The sequence below is a fragment of the Schistocerca gregaria genome, chromosome 3 (assembly GCF_023897955.1).
Source record: "Schistocerca gregaria isolate iqSchGreg1 chromosome 3, iqSchGreg1.2, whole genome shotgun sequence".
Classification (NCBI taxonomy): domain Eukaryota; kingdom Metazoa; phylum Arthropoda; class Insecta; order Orthoptera; family Acrididae; genus Schistocerca; species Schistocerca gregaria.
In genome coordinates, this window is record NC_064922.1 from 84,328,028 (window position 1) to 84,345,279 (window position 17,252).

At 37.7% G+C, this 17,252-nt stretch overlaps 1 protein-coding gene across 6 annotated transcripts in view; it reads right to left on the bottom strand.

The window, feature by feature from the left end:
* The window catches only part of LOC126354686 (collagen alpha-1(XVIII) chain-like), a 2,024,079-nt gene that overhangs the window by 19,830 nt on the left and 1,986,997 nt on the right, over positions 1-17,252 (bottom strand). For all 6 annotated transcript variants that reach the window (XM_050004490.1, XM_050004491.1, XM_050004489.1 and 3 more), the window contains 3 exons: positions 14,780-14,872; positions 3,932-4,048; positions 1,037-1,231 (listed from right to left, as the gene is read on the bottom strand). In XM_050004490.1, coding sequence (XP_049860447.1) covers positions 1,037-1,231; positions 3,932-4,048; positions 14,780-14,872 — 405 coding nt within the window. The remainder of the gene's footprint in view (positions 1-1,036; positions 1,232-3,931; positions 4,049-14,779; positions 14,873-17,252) is intronic.

The following is a 17,252-nucleotide window of genomic DNA, read 5'->3' on the forward strand; positions in this document are numbered from 1 at the left end:
TGAGGACGACGGTTCAAACCTGCATCCAACCATTCTGATTTAGGTTTTCATTTTCCCTAAATCACTTACGGGAAATGCTGGGAAGGTTCTTTTGAAAGGGAAAAGCCACTTTCCTTCTCCACCTCTCCCTAATCTGAGCTTGTGCATCATCTCAAATAGCCCCATTGTCCTTGGGATGTTAAACACTAATCTCCTCCACCTCCTTGTCAGTTTGCAAGGTAACAAGAACTGCTAATTATTTGTATTTCTACAACATGCAAATTATATATCATTCCATTAATGGATGAAGTTGTAATGAGTAAATGAAAAAGATTATTTTTTCTGTTATATCTATATTACTAAATGACTGAAACAGGAGCACTGCTGTATGTTCCCAGTTGCAGGTTGGCTATCTAACACGTCCATGAGCAACAAAAATTTGATTTTCAGTATTTTCTATAATCACTGACTGAATTTAAAATGCTGTCATAATGTACTCACTAAGAGGTATAGCCTTGCATTAAAGTTTTAAACAATACGTCATGTATTAAATCTAAAAACTGTGTATTTGCCTCAGGGCAGCATGACTCACAGCATGCAACTTACCCATACTATATTCATCCACTATTTGATAATGCAATGCAGTAAAACTGCAACATCAGGCAAGATATTTAAATTTATTAGATCTCAGCTACCAACCAGTACACAGATATAACTTGAATAAATCTGCAAAATTATATCATTTATGGCACGTAGTTCAGGAGACATGATGCACATTGTTGTGTGTGAAACTAGTTTTTCTTAAAACAGAGCTATTGGAGCTGTTTTATATATTCTTTGAAGAATCAGGATTTTAATGATTTTTTTTTTATTTTGATTTTTCTTAGGGTGGGGCAGGGGTTACTGGTGACTCACTATTGTACAACAAGAGTGTTTTATCTTGTATGGAACTTTAGCCTTATATTACCTGATACATGAGTAGATGCTTTAATTTAGAACCAGAATGCAGGAGGAGACTTTTCTGCCTTTGATCCCAGAATAGACAAGGAAAACTTACCTTGGTGTTCACTACGGGAAGATCTCTGTCTGAGTATCGCACAATGGAGTCAAGGTTCTGTACTCTCGATGACAGGAAAGCTCTGAATGTGCCACGCAGACCAGCTCTCCGTGCTTGCCTGTAGCACGAATAATCTGCCCCTCTCACTCCATGCATGTCTCCAGTTTGAGGCTCATTCAGCGCAGCTATTCGAAGCTGTCATAAAAATAAAGAGCATATAAGTTGTTTTACTGTCAAAATATATGCAAAACATATTCAGAAATATTTAAACTAATTTGTAGTTACTATACCAGTGTTTGAGCTGAATAAAAAATGCTGTTCCAATGCCAACTTTGTGTATTTAAACATTAAAATATACTGCCAAGGTTCCACATGCTAAAATTCTGAAACACAATACAGGTTGTCAACATTTTCTGTGCTTATAATTTTATTTATTGAGCTGTGCAGAATTTGTGTATGTAAGTGAAAGAGAGAGAAAGGGAAAAGTGACAGGGGGAGGGGGAGAGGAGGGTAGGTGGTGGCCTCAGTCCACAGACTTTCATTTTTTATATTTCAGGTCCACCATGTACAACCTGACATATTCCAATCTTCCTGGCAGATGAAAGCTGTGTGCCACACCTGTCCACAGTCTTAATATACCAGAGAGTTTCAAATGAGCACATACACTATTCCTGGGTAAAAACTCATTCTGCTATATTTCATTTACATTAGTTCCATTTAGGGGCTTACTTTACACAAAATACCGTGAATACAGAAGGATGTAACCGAATTTCACGGTCTCGGTAGCACTGTGGAGGGAAGCAACAGATGTCTCAAGAAAATCAAGTGAAGAGTGCTTCTGGCCAAGAGTGTATTTCAAAACAAGTAACTTCTGCTGAACAGGTACATCAGCAGAGAGATTACAGAAATGTGATTTTGAAGGAAAATTGTAAGAACTAGCTAGACTGACAGAAAAACAAATAAGATGGTCCTACCAGAAATAGTAAAGAAGAAAGAACTGTTGTATGTTATAGGTCAACACAATGCGAAACTCACTGGATACTCAATCAGATATGATATTCTTCTACAAAACATTTTCGAATAGAATATAGTGGAAGAAAACACAGAGGCGACCAAGAACATCCCGTTTAAAAATTATGATCAGTGTGATGGCATGTTCTCTGTACATGAAGGCTAAGAGGACTGGTGAAGAGAGGAAACTGTGGCTGCAGAGATAAGGCTTAGCCTTCTGAAAGAAGAAACATTGGATAAGCTACAAAAAATTTAGAGGGCTGTGAATGGAAAATGTCTGTACTATTAACAAAAATAGTAGGCTTCACTTTTCTAAATTACATGGTTGGGAATTGTTTCTCCAGCATATCCTGTGCAATGTCTGTGGCCTAAATCTCCTATAACTTGTTTCCCACATCATCTTGTCTTTTCCCTTCTCCCTTTTCTCCCGATCATTCTTCCCCATTCAGATCGTGTACTGCCTTCTCCTACCACTCTTCCCCCATGTGAACATCACCCCCCCCCCCCCCCCCCCCCAGGAGTCTTCCTTTCCCTCTTCCCTCTCTGTCACCCTCTTCATTTCTTTCCTCCCCTCCCTCTCCTTTTCCCCCTACCCTTTCTTTATCTCTTATATGCTCTACCACCTGAACTACTTTCATCGTGTTGTGCAGCCATTGATTAATCTGGCAGAAGATCTGTCTACACCATCCAGATACCCGCTCATCACCTTCCCTACCCCCACCTAAATGGGCAACTACCCACAATAATTTACAATCAGCCTGCTACATCCATCGTTGTGAATGTGTGAATGTTTGGGTGTCTGTGTGGCTGTGTGTGTGGATGTGAAGGTTTGTACTTTTTCTAAAGAAAGAGCAAGAGCTTAACAGCTAGTGTAAATGCTGTATTCTGTTGAGTGTTTCTGCACACCAAATGTAAGTCAACTATACGTGAGTGGTTCAAAAAAGGAACTATTCATTCTGAGGGATAGGACACTGTGTCTCTCAGCTGTACTACCTATTTCACACCTTGAAGGTGAGTGCTGGCCAATAACTCTGTCGCAAAAATTTATTTATATAAGAGGTGATCAAAAAGTTTTATGTTCAAGGTCCATACGGTCCAGAATATGCCAATTGGGCAAAACTGCTGTGTGCATTAAGGTAACCATCCCAACAATGCACCAGGTTTGAAAAAAAAAAAAAAAAAAAAAATCTAGTCTTGCTGTGTGAAAAAGTCTGTTGCTGCACACCTTTGGAATTATTCACCCTTCAAGACTTTTTCTAAAGGAGCAAAGATATGTGAATCAATGGGTACTGTTCCCCAGTGATGGAGACACCAGGTTTCTTGAAATCAAGAAGCAAAGAGTCCAATCAAAGAACAGGGTGATCATCACCTTTCCAGTAGATAGGATGAGGGGATGATGTAAGACAGCACTACTCCATACATGTCCCTCACTCTTCAATGATTGGCTAGTAGTGTTTGGCCTTTGGCAGCCAAGGAAAGAATAACAGCATGTTGGTCCTGTTTGGATGCATCTGGTAATAACATAATCATAGTTGATGTGTCCACATTTACTGCATGCCCATCAAAACGACACAAATGCTACACTAATTCTTTGCCTGCATATTGGTACTTATACACACACATCAGTCATGTTATGTTGCATGTATACTGCAGCAACACCCTCAAATGAAACTTTTTATCACCCCTTATACTTAGCCAAGTCTGTGAACTGATCTCATGTATATATCTGATAAAATGTGGAACCATAATGGTACTGGAGCAATAAAGTACTTACCATCCGAGGAAACCACTGTATTGCATGCGCACAAAAAAGGTTTGTTTAGTTATTAGTTAAAATATGAAACAAAATATTGAACAATTATAAAATAACTGAAGTTTACTTACACTTGGCCCATCAACAGGTTTTGTATTAATTAGGTTTGATGATTCAAATGGTGGTTTCACTGGTTGCACAGTTGTGGTTGGGGGAGGTTGTGTTGTAATAGGAAGCAGTGATCCCAACTGAAACAGACAAAATTAATTTTTGTATTTTATTTATTTCACTACATATTGAAACATTTAGTAACCAATTGTTAGGTTATATTAATTTTTTGCATTGGGAGGAGTGCAAAAAGTTAATTACTCAACCAACAGCTTTCATAATAAATTTTTCCTATAGTAATTTTCTCAGTAACTAAGTGACTTTTTTTATAGACTTAGAATTTAATATGAAAAAATCTCCTATGGGATCCTTATTTTGTAACCAATGTTCTGTTACTGTGATGTGCAGAACGATGATAATTTCGCAGACAAACAGGAAGTGTATAGTTAACTGTTGCAGGCTTCTAAATAATGAGTAGCATGATTTCCTTGGATGTGCAATGTCCATATTGTTTTCTGTAGTTTCAGTATAAGTAATAAGTTACTTGAGTTCCCCAAATAAACAATACCATATCAAAATTGATTGAAAATAACCACGGTATGCTAATTTACATGTATCCACGTCAATAGCACAGGTTGATATTGAAACTGCAAACCTTAGAAAAGTGGCTGTGAATTCTAAATATACTATGGAAAGTTCTGGCAGAACACAAATAATTTAGGAGTAAAGGAAACAACTTACAAAATAGTATAAGTGTTGAGTCGTCAACAGTCACACACAAAAAAAGAGTGAGAACTTCTTTAACTTACAAATAAATCCTTTCTTGAGCTACAGTTTGCAGACATAACCCCTGTACAGCAACAATGTGCCGGATGAACACACAAATGAAAGTACTAGTAGTGGTGGTGGTAGCAGCAGCAGCAGCAGCAGTAGTAGAAGTAGTAGTAGTAGGAGTAGTAGTGGTAGCAGCAGCAGTTTTATTCATCTGTAGTGTGTGTGTGTGTGTGTGTGTGTGTGTGTGTGTGTGTGTGTGTGTGTGTGTGTGTGTGTGTGTGTGTGTGGTGGGTGGGCGGGTGGGTGGGGTGGGGGCACTTTCACAGTAAAGGTCAGGACAAAAAACAAGGTAAGTAACTTTTTTTGAAAGTGCGTTACTGGTACAGGTCAATTCAGACTGACCAGATGCGTGTGTTGAGAGACTAAAACTAGAAAAGAAACCAAGTGTGTCCAGAGATACTTACTCTCAAAGTTTTCATGTAAGAGGCAAGAAACATGCAAGTCAATTTTTCAGGGGAAAGCAACAGACGCATTAGTGGCGACTCATCCAGCTGCGAGAGGGCCTAACAAAAAATTCAATGTAATCACCCCTGCCCCTCCAGTAAATTGGAGGTGAGGGTAAACAACAAGAAGGTAACTTTAAGCACAGCTTTCAATGTATTCATTCAATATCAATGTTCTTGCAACAGCCAAGTTATTATTTTGTTATCCTGAATGCACTATAAAAATGGGTGAAAGTGAAGTGATGCACACCTTGGATGAGGACACTGAAGAGCTGTATATATTTTGTGATTCTGCTGGTGGTTGAAATAAAAACTTCACCGTCTTCTGCTTCATTTATGACGTATTTCTCAATCAAATTAATAGCCTGAAGAAGATCAAAATTACATTTTCTGGGTGTGGCCATTGGTAGTGCATTATGGAATACAAAGAGACTGATGGGAACACCTGATTATTAAAAGGAAATAATTGAAGAATCCAGATGTAAGCCATTATCTTTCACTGTAGTCAGTGTTAATAAAGAAATGGCGTTGACTGGAAAACAGTATTGGACTGAAAAGTACACTGCAAAATTCCCTTTCAAAAGGCAGCCTCTTACATTAATACCACCTGAATCCAGCCATTGTCTGGGCTGTTTAAAATGCTCATATTTTCTTAAAAAATTGCGCTATAGCCTTGTAGTTATCTTTTGTTCACTGTGATCTAACTTGAAAAATTCCATTTTTTAATTTAGATCTGTTTACCATTTCAAGGCCACAATATAAAGATTCGCAAAGCCTGATGGAGTTTTGCCGTCACCTGCCCAGATAGCTCCGTATGTAAAGTGCCGCTTCAGGGATGGGGATGGGGGGGAGGTGCACTGGACCCGGATCGAATCTGCCTGGTAAATTAACAATGAGGGTTGTGAGCTGGCCAGCCTGGATGTGGTTTTTAGTTTTCTCACATACCAATATCGGAATAATGGGCTAGTACACAAGTCCTATCTCAGTTACACAACTGGCAAACACTTAGAAAACTTCTGCACACTTTCATATGAATAACACTACACACAGTCAGTGTAAACACATTTTGTCCAATGGGGGGAGATGGGGGTTGTCCATTTAGTAGTGAATATCATGGAATTATTGTGTTTGTTTTACTTGATTTTCTGGTGTGTTCCCAGAATGAAATAAATTCCCAAAATGGAGACAAACATCATTCTGTGATGTGATAAAAATTATCATATGTACTCATATGTTCATGTGATCACAGTTCAAATATTGAAATCACTTTTACTACGGTTTCATAAAAATTTACTAATTTGATTCTGGACTAGCGTAATTAAAGATCTCACAAACATTATGGTGCTAATGAAATCTTCAGTGAAGATAGTGGCTTCATGCACCTCACATTTTCCTCTTGACTCAAAGTTCTGTTTGAGGTATTTGAATTACTCATCCTCTATAGTTTCATAAACATTTCTGAACCCTAAATCTTGTAATAATTTCACACTTATAAGGAAAATGATGGACAAACACTGAGCTGTGTCATTCAAATATGGCCTTTCAGGTAGAATAGGTGACAAAATTATGATATAAGGAAAACGTTCCATCTTTCCGAAAACTTACCATGCCATTTTTTGCCTCTCCTTTCCTCTCATAATTACAACTAGGAATCTATTCTTTTTAAATCTCAAACTTAGTTGTCCTTTTCTTGTTTCTATGCAGATTATTGTGTTACCCATCAGAACAGCAAGTATAGCTTCCATCAGCCTTTAGAAGATTCTCCAACATTTAATTTTCATCTTACTTTCTCAAATATGCATCATATTTAGTTATGGTTTTACCATCAGTGATAATGCTATATATAATTTTACACTGTGAAGTCACATTAATGGAGCACCTGTTAAAAGTCTGAATAACCACCTTTTGCAGTGTGGGCCACTGTGAGACTTGCAGGAAAAGACTCAGTGAGGTTCGGGAAAGTATGGGCAGGGATACGGAGTCATGCTGACTCCAGTTCCACAGCTAGCTGCACTATGTTTCTCAGATTGAGGATACGCAGCGCGTACAGACTAATCGGGGTGGCCCACAGATTCTCATCTGGGTTTAAATCCGAGGAGTTTGGTGGCCACGGGAGTAAGGTAAACTCATCCTAGTGGTCTTCAAACCCCACATGTACACTACGAGATGTGTGACATATTGTGTTGTCCTGATGGTAGATGCCATTGTGCTGATGAAAAGCAATTGGGATAAAGGGGTTTACAAGGTGCCCAAGGATAGATCAATACTTGTGGTGATCCACTGTGGCTTTCAGAATGGTGAGGTCACCCATGGAATGCCACAAAAAATCCGGCACTATAACATTCCCTTCTCTGTTCAGAACCCTTCTGACTATTATTGCTGTATTGTATTGTATTGTATATTTATTGGTCCTGTGAATCATACATTGTACAGGGGTACATAATGATATAGGACAAGTCAAATAATTTGCAATAAACTTTAACAGAAAAACTGTTGAATGGTTTTCAGTATAGAGCAATATAACTCTAATATATGGGAATAACATTTCACAAATACACAAATAAATTTTACACCCACACATTTCATACTTTCGGACTTGATCATACAGACAGACACACACACACACACACACACACACACACACACACACACACACACACATGTAATAGACCACATGACCACATATAATACACAGATAAATCTACATGTACACATTTCTTATTTTGGCCTTCACTGTCTGAACTATTTAAATTTTTCACATATTTACATTGCAGATAAAAATTCATCAACACTATAACAGCAATTCTGTAGCAAGTAGTCACTCACTGCAGTTTTGAATTTATGCATGCCAGTTATTGCCTTAATTTTTTTAGGTAGTTTGTTATACAGTTTTTTTTCTGCTTGCAAGGGCCCTTTTTGCTTTAGTGTTGTATGTGAATTGTATGAATGGATATTTTGGTTGTTTGGAGCAATCTTGCTATTTTAATCTACAATTTTCCTTATAAGCATTATTGTTTCTAGGATATATAGGCATGGTAATGGAAAAATATGAAGCTCTTTAAATGAGGGTTTGCATGAAGAACGAGGTGCTGAGCCTTCCATGGCTCTTATAATTCTTTTTTGTGCAATAAAACAGCTTTTGCTGGGTGGTGAATTTCTCCAGCAAATTAAACCATATCTTAGTAGTGATTCTGCTACGGCATAGTACACATTTGTTACGGCTTGCATCGATGTGCACCCAGCAAGAATTTTTAAACTATAACAAATCGTGTATAATTTACTACATAGGTGTTGTGTATGTTTCTGCCATCTTAGGTCATCTTGGATCCAAACTCCCAAAAATTTGGTGCTATTTACAATTTAAAGTCTTTTGCCTAACAGTTCTATGGTTGCTGTTAAAGGCTGTTTATTCTGCACTGTGTGTAGATGCATAGTGTTTGTTTTATGTGTGTTTATTATTAAGTTATTCATTGCGAACCATTCTGATACATGTCAAGTGCTCTTTTTTTATTTCATTTTGGAGCTCTTCTGGAGTCTTTCCTTTGATAAGCATATTCGTATCATCGGAATATTGAATGTACTTATAGTTAGGGCTGGATGGTCCCAGGTCATTTACAAACAGCAAGAACAAGATTGGTCCCAGTACAGAAACCTGCGGCACACCGTATTTAACACACTGTTTTTCTGATTGATAGGAAGTTAAATTTTTTCCTTCTTTGTGCAAGACTTCAACTATTTGGTGTCTGTTTTGTAGATATGACTTTACTCACTCATAGGCTGGGCCTCTGATACCAACATTTTCTAGCTTTCTAAGCAATAGACCATGGTTAATGATGTCAAATGCTTTTCTGATCTAGGAATATTGCTGCTTTGTGTGCTTTTTTATCTAATCCATTTAAATCTTGATTTAAGAAATCGACAATAGCTGTCTCAGTGGATTTGCATTTTCGGAAACCATGCTGTGTAGCTGAGAAAAGTTTATTTTTTTTCAATGAAATCTATGAGTCTACAGAAAAAACAGATAGTAGAGAGACTGGCCTATAATTTTTTATATGTGTTTTTCACCCTTTTTGTACAATGGCTTCACTTTCGCTATTTTTAACCTTTCTGGGAAGGTTCCCTGAGAAAGTGAACTATTGCATATGCCTACCATGGGCCTAAGTACTAAAGGTGCACAATTTTAATGATATGGTCTGGTATGTTGTCAGTACCAGAGGAAAATTTTGATTTTAGCTCCCCTATTGTTTTTAGCATTTGCTGTTAATCTGTTGGGTATAGGAAGAGAAGGCTTGTTACTAGGGATAGTTTTAAACTGATTTGCAGTGACAGCATATTGAAAGTTTTGCTTCACCAGAATCTTAGCTGCCTCAGAGAAATATGAGTTAAAATTATTTGCTATCTGCTGGGGATCAGATATTACAGAAGTGTTTTCGTTCAGTTTGATTATGGTATTCTCTCCATTTTGCTCCTGTTTCATGCATTACAATGTCCCATATGGCTTTCATTTTATTTTGTGCATTTGCTATGAAGGAACTATTTGCCATTCTTTTTGCTTCTTTTATGACTTTAGTTAAAATCTTTTTGTAATTCTTAAAATAGGAATCAAATTCTGGGGATGTAGTGTGCTGTCTAGATATTTCATGAACTAATATCTTGTTCTTCACAGATATTTGTATCCCTGTTGTGGCCCATTTTATTTTCAGATCCTTTTTTTGTGACTGTCTTTTTATGGAGTGGAAAGCAAAGTTCAAAATAATAGCTAAAACTATTTAGGAATTTGTTGAACTTATCACTTGTACTTTTACATTCATATATGTTTCCCAAGTTTCTTTACAGAGATAGTTAAGGAAATGTTGTATATTCTGGTCATTATACTTCCTACATGTAGTAGTTAGACATTTAGTTGAACTAAATGGTTTTCCTAATATTATACTAATTTCTTGGGTTGTGTGGTCCCCAAAGCCTGTATTGTGGGTTTGTGTTGTATATTTCAAGGGCACATTTGTAAATATTTGATCAAGGATTGTGGCTGAGGTTTTTGTGGTGTGTGTTGGCTTTTCTATAGTAACCTTTAAATTGAATGTTGCAGTTTTTTGATTGGACTCACTTGCAAAGTCAATGTTGAAATCCCCACATATAATTAGTTTTCTATTTTTTTGTGTAGTCTTGTGTAAGATATTTTCAAGGTTCTTTAACATGGTGTTAATATTGTCAGTTGGTGGCCTGTATAGCCAAATTATAGCAATTTTTTCGTTCGTGATTTCAATTCCATTTACCTCAATATCTTTCTCTATGGATAATTTTTCTACATACGGCATACATTTAAAATTTATGCTATTTTGAACATAAATGCAACTACCATCATGTTTATACAACTTCCAACAAAAATAACTACCCAATACAAAATTTTTCTCTTTCTCAACCCAATGTTCAGTAAAACATAATACAGAGGTGTTTTTCATGTCATTTTCTAACAAAATTTGAAATTCGTTTACTTTGTTGAATAGCGATTGTCTATTTTGATGAAATACCATAAGGTATGGAGTTCAACACTAGTTCTGAAACTTACTATGCTTAGTACTTATATTTATATTGGAATTTCTGCCTGGAAGATATTTTTTTATTTTCAATTTTCACTTTTGAAGTTTCACCCCCTCCACACGGTATCAGTTTCCCTTGTTCTTAATGATTTTACAGTTGTCTGTAACCATTTTACTGAAACTCATTGAGCCTAGTCTGTTTAAATGCACACCATCCTTTCCCAAGTATTTGTCACTTAAAAATTTGTTGGGGTCAACGAATATTGTGCGAGTTCATAGCACTGTTTATGTTGCTTACTGACCTTCCGTGCAGAATTCCACTTATAACCAGTCTTGAGTTAGTGTACAATGCTTTACCTGAAAGAATCATGTTTCTCATCTCCTTACAATTTCTTCCTGACATCTGTTTTGTATTGAATTCGTCCCAGAATGAATAAAAACACCTATGTAATTGGTCTTTGGATCGTTTCCATTTTTAGTTGTAGACTGTTTTGCACTTAAGAGATTTTTAAAATGTTTGTTGAGCTGATAAGGTTGGATACCAGGGCGAACATCGATTTCACAATTTGGTGAAACTACATTTTTTAGTATAGAAATGCCAATAACAAAGAATTCATTTTCGTTACTCTGCTTTTGTGAAGCAATTTCACGTTTTACCCTTTCATTATATGTCACTGTTTCAGCTGTATTCACTTACAGATTTTCCACAGTTTAAAAACCCTGCATCTTTTTCAATTGTATTTTGCCCATGATAATTTTCACTGCTTCTTTCTGCACTAGGTACAGGATTTGTACATTGCACACGAATTTTCACAGTTTTTTTCCGTGTTTGGTACTGGATTCCCACAAATACAGGGTGCCAAATCACTTTGTAACTTCGCATTTGCTTCCTGAAGAGAGACAGTTTCACTTCTAAGTGATTTAATATCACTTTGCAGCAGTCTGATTATTTTGTACTTTGATTTGATCGTATTTTCTAGGTAGGTTGTTTCACTTTGTAAACATACTGGGCATGTCCACAGAGAATCGTCGTTTATAAGTTTTAGACTTACTTTTGCGCACTATTCGTGTAGCCAGAAATTGCACTTTACGCATAAGATATCTTTCATTACTCGCTTGCTGCGCTGTTTACACAAAGAACTGATAGTTGTTTTTCCTTTTTGTGACTGGGTGTTTCCTTTCAGACATTTCATACAGTACAATGCCCATGAGCATCCATCCCAAGGAGCATAAAATGTTGTCACACAATGGACATTCAGCTGTGTTACTGGCATGCAAATTACACCCTTCGAGGTCAATGAAGAGCAGTCAGAATGAACCAGGCACCTGGTGCAGGGTCCCACACCCGCAGTGTTCAATCAGAAGACAGTGTTGGTAGCCCCTCAGTTCATCTGTGCAGGCAGTTGCTCAACAATTGCCTGTCTGTTTGTTTGTACTCACCTCTGCAGCCACCATCCATCCCTTTCATTGTGGTCTGTGGTGCATCACCATTATCTTGGCACCAGTTTTGGATGGTGCCACTCAATAGACAATATACTTTAACCACTTGAACAGTTTACAAACTTTGTAAACACTTCCACTCTTTCCTTGAAAAGCGATGATAGTGCTTTTTTGAACTCCAGATAAATTGCCTAATTTCTGCATTACAACAATGAGTGCACTGTTTTCTGCCCCCCCCCCCCCTCGCCTCCATGACATGCTTAAAACCCTCTGCTGTTAGTACTGCCACCTGGTGCCTGTAAGTGGTTACTGCACACTGATGTAAAACATAGTGGTGGTCACATTACTGCCTACTAAGAATAATCATCGTATCTATTTAAAATTTTATTGCAATTCTGAGCAGCACCTTACATTCCATGTCCATAAACAACAAAGGCTTCTCCCTGCGTGTTCTTCCTGGTAATTTAGGGCCTACTTAGCCATTCTGCAACACATTTCTGTTTCTCTGATTTTATAATTATGTCACAAACTTTATGTTTCAACCCAAGCACATTGTTCAGAAATGTCTGAGGAGTATGAGTTTTTTAAACCATTCTTATATTTAAAATTTTTCAAGTGGTCATAACAGTGACAAAGTTATTTTTGATACGCCATTTTGAGTCACAGAAAGGTATACTGAGCAAACGTAAAATTTTTTAAAGTTTTCCCCAGCTAGTGCTGAGGCAGGCTCGAGCACTATGTTGTAACCAGAATGTCATATAGCCAGAAGACCTGATACTGCAATATTGTGGCACACAACCCAGTCCATTGTCACATAATGCCCAGTGAGATATCTGAATCGCTAATTAGGCAATAGCCGGCCGGAGTGGCCTTGCGGTTCTGGGCACTACAGTCTGGAGACGAGCGACCGCTCCGGTCGCAGGTTCGAAGTCTGCCTCTGGCATGGATATGTGTGATGTCCTTAGGTTAGTTAGGTTTAATTAGTTCTAAGTTCTATGTGACTGATGACTTCAGAAGTTAAGTCGCATAGTGCTCAGAGTCATTTGAACCATAGGTTAGGCAAGATGACCTCACAATGAAAGGAACGTAATGTCCCTCCGACAGAAGATAGTAGCTGCTGTAGAAACATGTAAATCTTATGCACGAATGTCTTTCAGCCCACTGATATTACAGAAAAGTGGCAGGCTGAAGAGCTGAAAGCTACAGTCGAGACATCAAAGAGCAGCAAAGACAGCTGACAAACCTAAAAATCCCGGCCACATGCACTCAACCTCTCTGAGACATTACGTCATTGCCTCCAGCAGACAAGTATTAATACCAGGATTCCCAAGCCTGCAGGGATCCAGCATTGAGGTAGGACCTGTGATGCACTGACTTCTGTTCACCAGATCACTGCTACCTCCGAGACAGCAACAACCCTTGTCTGCTGGACTTAGCCACTGTGAGCTGCCGGCCTCTTATCCACCATTGTCTTAAGTCTTTTACCACTGACTCACTGAGCACAAAACTTGTGGTGCTCTATGCATTGTCACACTGTCACTGTACTCGGTAGATGCAGCAGTTGTCAATTACCCCGACTCGCATCTGTGAGCAGACACTGGCATCCGTGGCCTTCCTCTGGTGGAGAGACTGCACTACCCTCGTCATCTTATGTATGGCTGCTGGGAGCACCCCCTATGATGTCCACGACTGTGCCAAAGTTCAATTTTTTAAATGAAGTCATTCTACTTTATGCTGTTAAAACATTATTTATTATGACTGCAATTTCATTGGTCATTTTCAAACAAGTCAGATGTTCCAACCTACTCAATAATATAAAGCTGTGACACACTGTGCAAGCTCAGTAGTATGTGGTATTGTGAACTTATCTGCTGATCCATTTGCTACACATGTTAGAAAGTGGTAAAATAATGTGTTTAGTGCATGGAAAAGCAGATAAATTCACAACTGTATTACACATGTTAGAAAGCTGGTGAAATAATGCATTTAGTGTACAGAGCAGCAGATAAATTCACAACACAAGACCATATGCCTCTGTTCTTGCAATGTATGCCAAAGCTTTATATTACTGAGTAGGTTACAACATTCCACAATGCTTGGAAATGACCACATGTCGAAACTGTAATCACAACAAATAACACTTTAACAGCCAAAAGTGGAATGATTCCATTTAAAAATTCCACAAAGATTGTGGACCCATTCATCATCAAAGTTATTATCAAAAGGGTTGTCGGGCTATTAGGCATCGTCACCAGATGAGCGATGACGATGCCCTGCGCGGTGCCGCTCATGCTACGTGAGCGGCTTCGAGACACTGCTGAGCTGTGCGCATCAGCGCATTCCACTCTGCTTACTGCATCTCCAGCCCTCCTCTCTGCTGCTGCAGAGGAGGAGGAGGAGGAGGAGACAATTCGATTGTAAACTAAAGTTCATAAATGTATAATTTGCTAATACTGTCTCAATAGCACCCACAGCAACTCATAGGCCCCCAGCAGTCCATCCAGCACCTGTAAGTGTCACAGCCTCCTGACCCTTACAACTGTTCTTTCTATATGCGAAGAATGTAACTCAAAGGATAAATAATGTCGACTATATCCTAAGACATTGCACTTACTGCTATATACTGCCATCCACTGTTGACGCGGACTAATAATGCCTCTTCATCAATAATGTAAGCTAGTGTGCCAACTGGACTTGCAGCAGACATCTAAAAATAAAATACCAACAGTAAGACAAACACAATACACAACTTATCATGATATTATGCTTATGCAATGATAATTCCACTTAAAAATTGTTAAATTATTATATAAATTTTCTTATATGAATGATTTTTCAGCTGTTTTAAAGATTTATTTTCATTTTGAGTAACATCAGCTTCAATGAATCAGTTCTGAATATTTCCTTAACCCACTTGTGAAACACCTAGTAGTTTCAGTGCTAAGTTATTTAACGTTTACAAAGTCAGCGAGAGAAACAATAATCTTTACAAAATTGTAGGTAAAAAACCACGAGTGGTAAAACCAAAAGCACTAGCAGTTTGCTATTCCACTGGTGAGGATGACTCTGCCATCTAGCACAAATATCCCAATGCTAATCAAGCTGATATCACACTCAAAGGTGAACACAAATGAAGTGCTCTAATAAAAATTAAGTTAAGTTGCCTGGCCATTTTTAAATATTTTAATTTTTTATATGTGATTACCCTATAATTGAGAGGTTCAGAACAGCTTTTAAAAAAATTGTGTGTGTTTGTGTTTTTTATTGTGTCTATCAACATACCAGCACTTTCTCATTTGGTAAGTTAAAGCATCTTTGTTTATATATACTTTATCTACTAATGAATGTGACTCAGTCTACATGGGATTTCCCTGTATATTTCCAACAATGTCAATACACCACTTTCACCTCCCTGACAATTTCACTATTGCTTCATGCTTTGTGTTATCGAATAAAGCAAAATCAGATGGAGCAGATCAGGCAAATACGGTGGGTGTGCACAAGTACGGTGGATGTGGCACAACAATTTGTTCATCATTACACTGCTGATGATAATGAGCTGTCCCAGGAACAGGAGCTTCTTGACCACACACCACGGTTAAATATTTTTGAATCTGTTGTTTTGACGGTTTTCTTCCCTGGAAACCATGTTCTCCAACTCTGTCTGTGATCGTTCCCTTCCAACTTGCATATAACTTTCTCTGCTTAACAATAAACAAACATTGTCCTTTCAATGCACACACTTTTCACAACTGCCATCTAGTGTCTGTGTTGTGTACCACAATCAGTTCTTTGTCCTACGAGAGGATGGTCCATAGTTTGAGAGATATCTGTTAAACAACACAATTATAATCTTTTCTGTGTGCCCTTATACTTTTATACAGGTGTCTATCAGCAGTACTGAAATTTAGTCTCCTGGTCAGCAACTCTGTCTCATAATTTTATAGTTTTCTTGAGTGAATTTTCCTTATGGTACAATGACTGCTATTATTATAGTTGTTAACCAAAACAACTTCACTGCCTAATGTGTATGAGTATTATTTAAGTTTCCTGCATTTTACATTACCATAGAAAATGTAATAACTCTATATTTTGACATTTTGTGAAAACTGTCCAACATTTATTTTTAAACAGCTGCTTTGGATATTGAGTCACTACTAAACTATAATTATGTAAAGTCAAATGTTACTAAGTACTGGACTAGGTAGCCCTTCAGTAAAGTGGAATGATGTTATTATGTATAGTCACTTCTATAACTTTTCAAGTGAACTTTTACTGAGTATGAACCATGTAGTAGTGATACTTCTGTGCATACTTTACACAGTTCAAAGTCAACGTAGCATACCTGTCTAGCTTGTTGCATGTATGAAGTTTTGTATCAAAAAGGTGATCACCACCCATTTGGGAAGATCATAATAATTAGGCATAAATTTGAAACACTTCAACAGTGGTGCGTAAAGTTCTGTAAAGTTTGAACAGTGCACTTAGCAATAATTACACAGACATTGAAAGAAGAATAACACTACTGAGGCAACCACTGCACAGGGAAGTAAACTTTCAGTATGTACAGCAAGTGGTAGACTCTGGTCCACTGTGAGATGCTCCATTCCTCTGAGAAATATGTGGAATGACATGTGAATAGTAACTAACAACTGAGGAATTACTGAAGAATGGATGCAGAAGAGATTTTGTATGAGCATTTAATTATTAATGCATATAAATTGATTAATTTTGTGCCAAGTGAAAGGATTAATATTCAAATAGCTGTTGTCAGTATGTTTCTGTATGTTCAGGTATTTAAGAGATTAACTAAGAAGGCAGACAGTCCATTTCAAAAGCTATGTCTGTCTCAGGCACAGCAGAACATACCCAAAATGACAGTTGTACAGAATAATCTCCTGGCAGACTTCCTTTAAACAGAAGCAGCATGAGGTTCCCCCACAAATACACCTCTGTGGCTGCTCAAGTTATTTTTTTGTGTATACCTTTATACAAATAAATGAGAGTCCAATCTTCTTCTATTTGATAGTGATTGATACTGGGCGATGGGAGGACAGCTTACATCAGTCCTCTAGGACTGGAGAAAT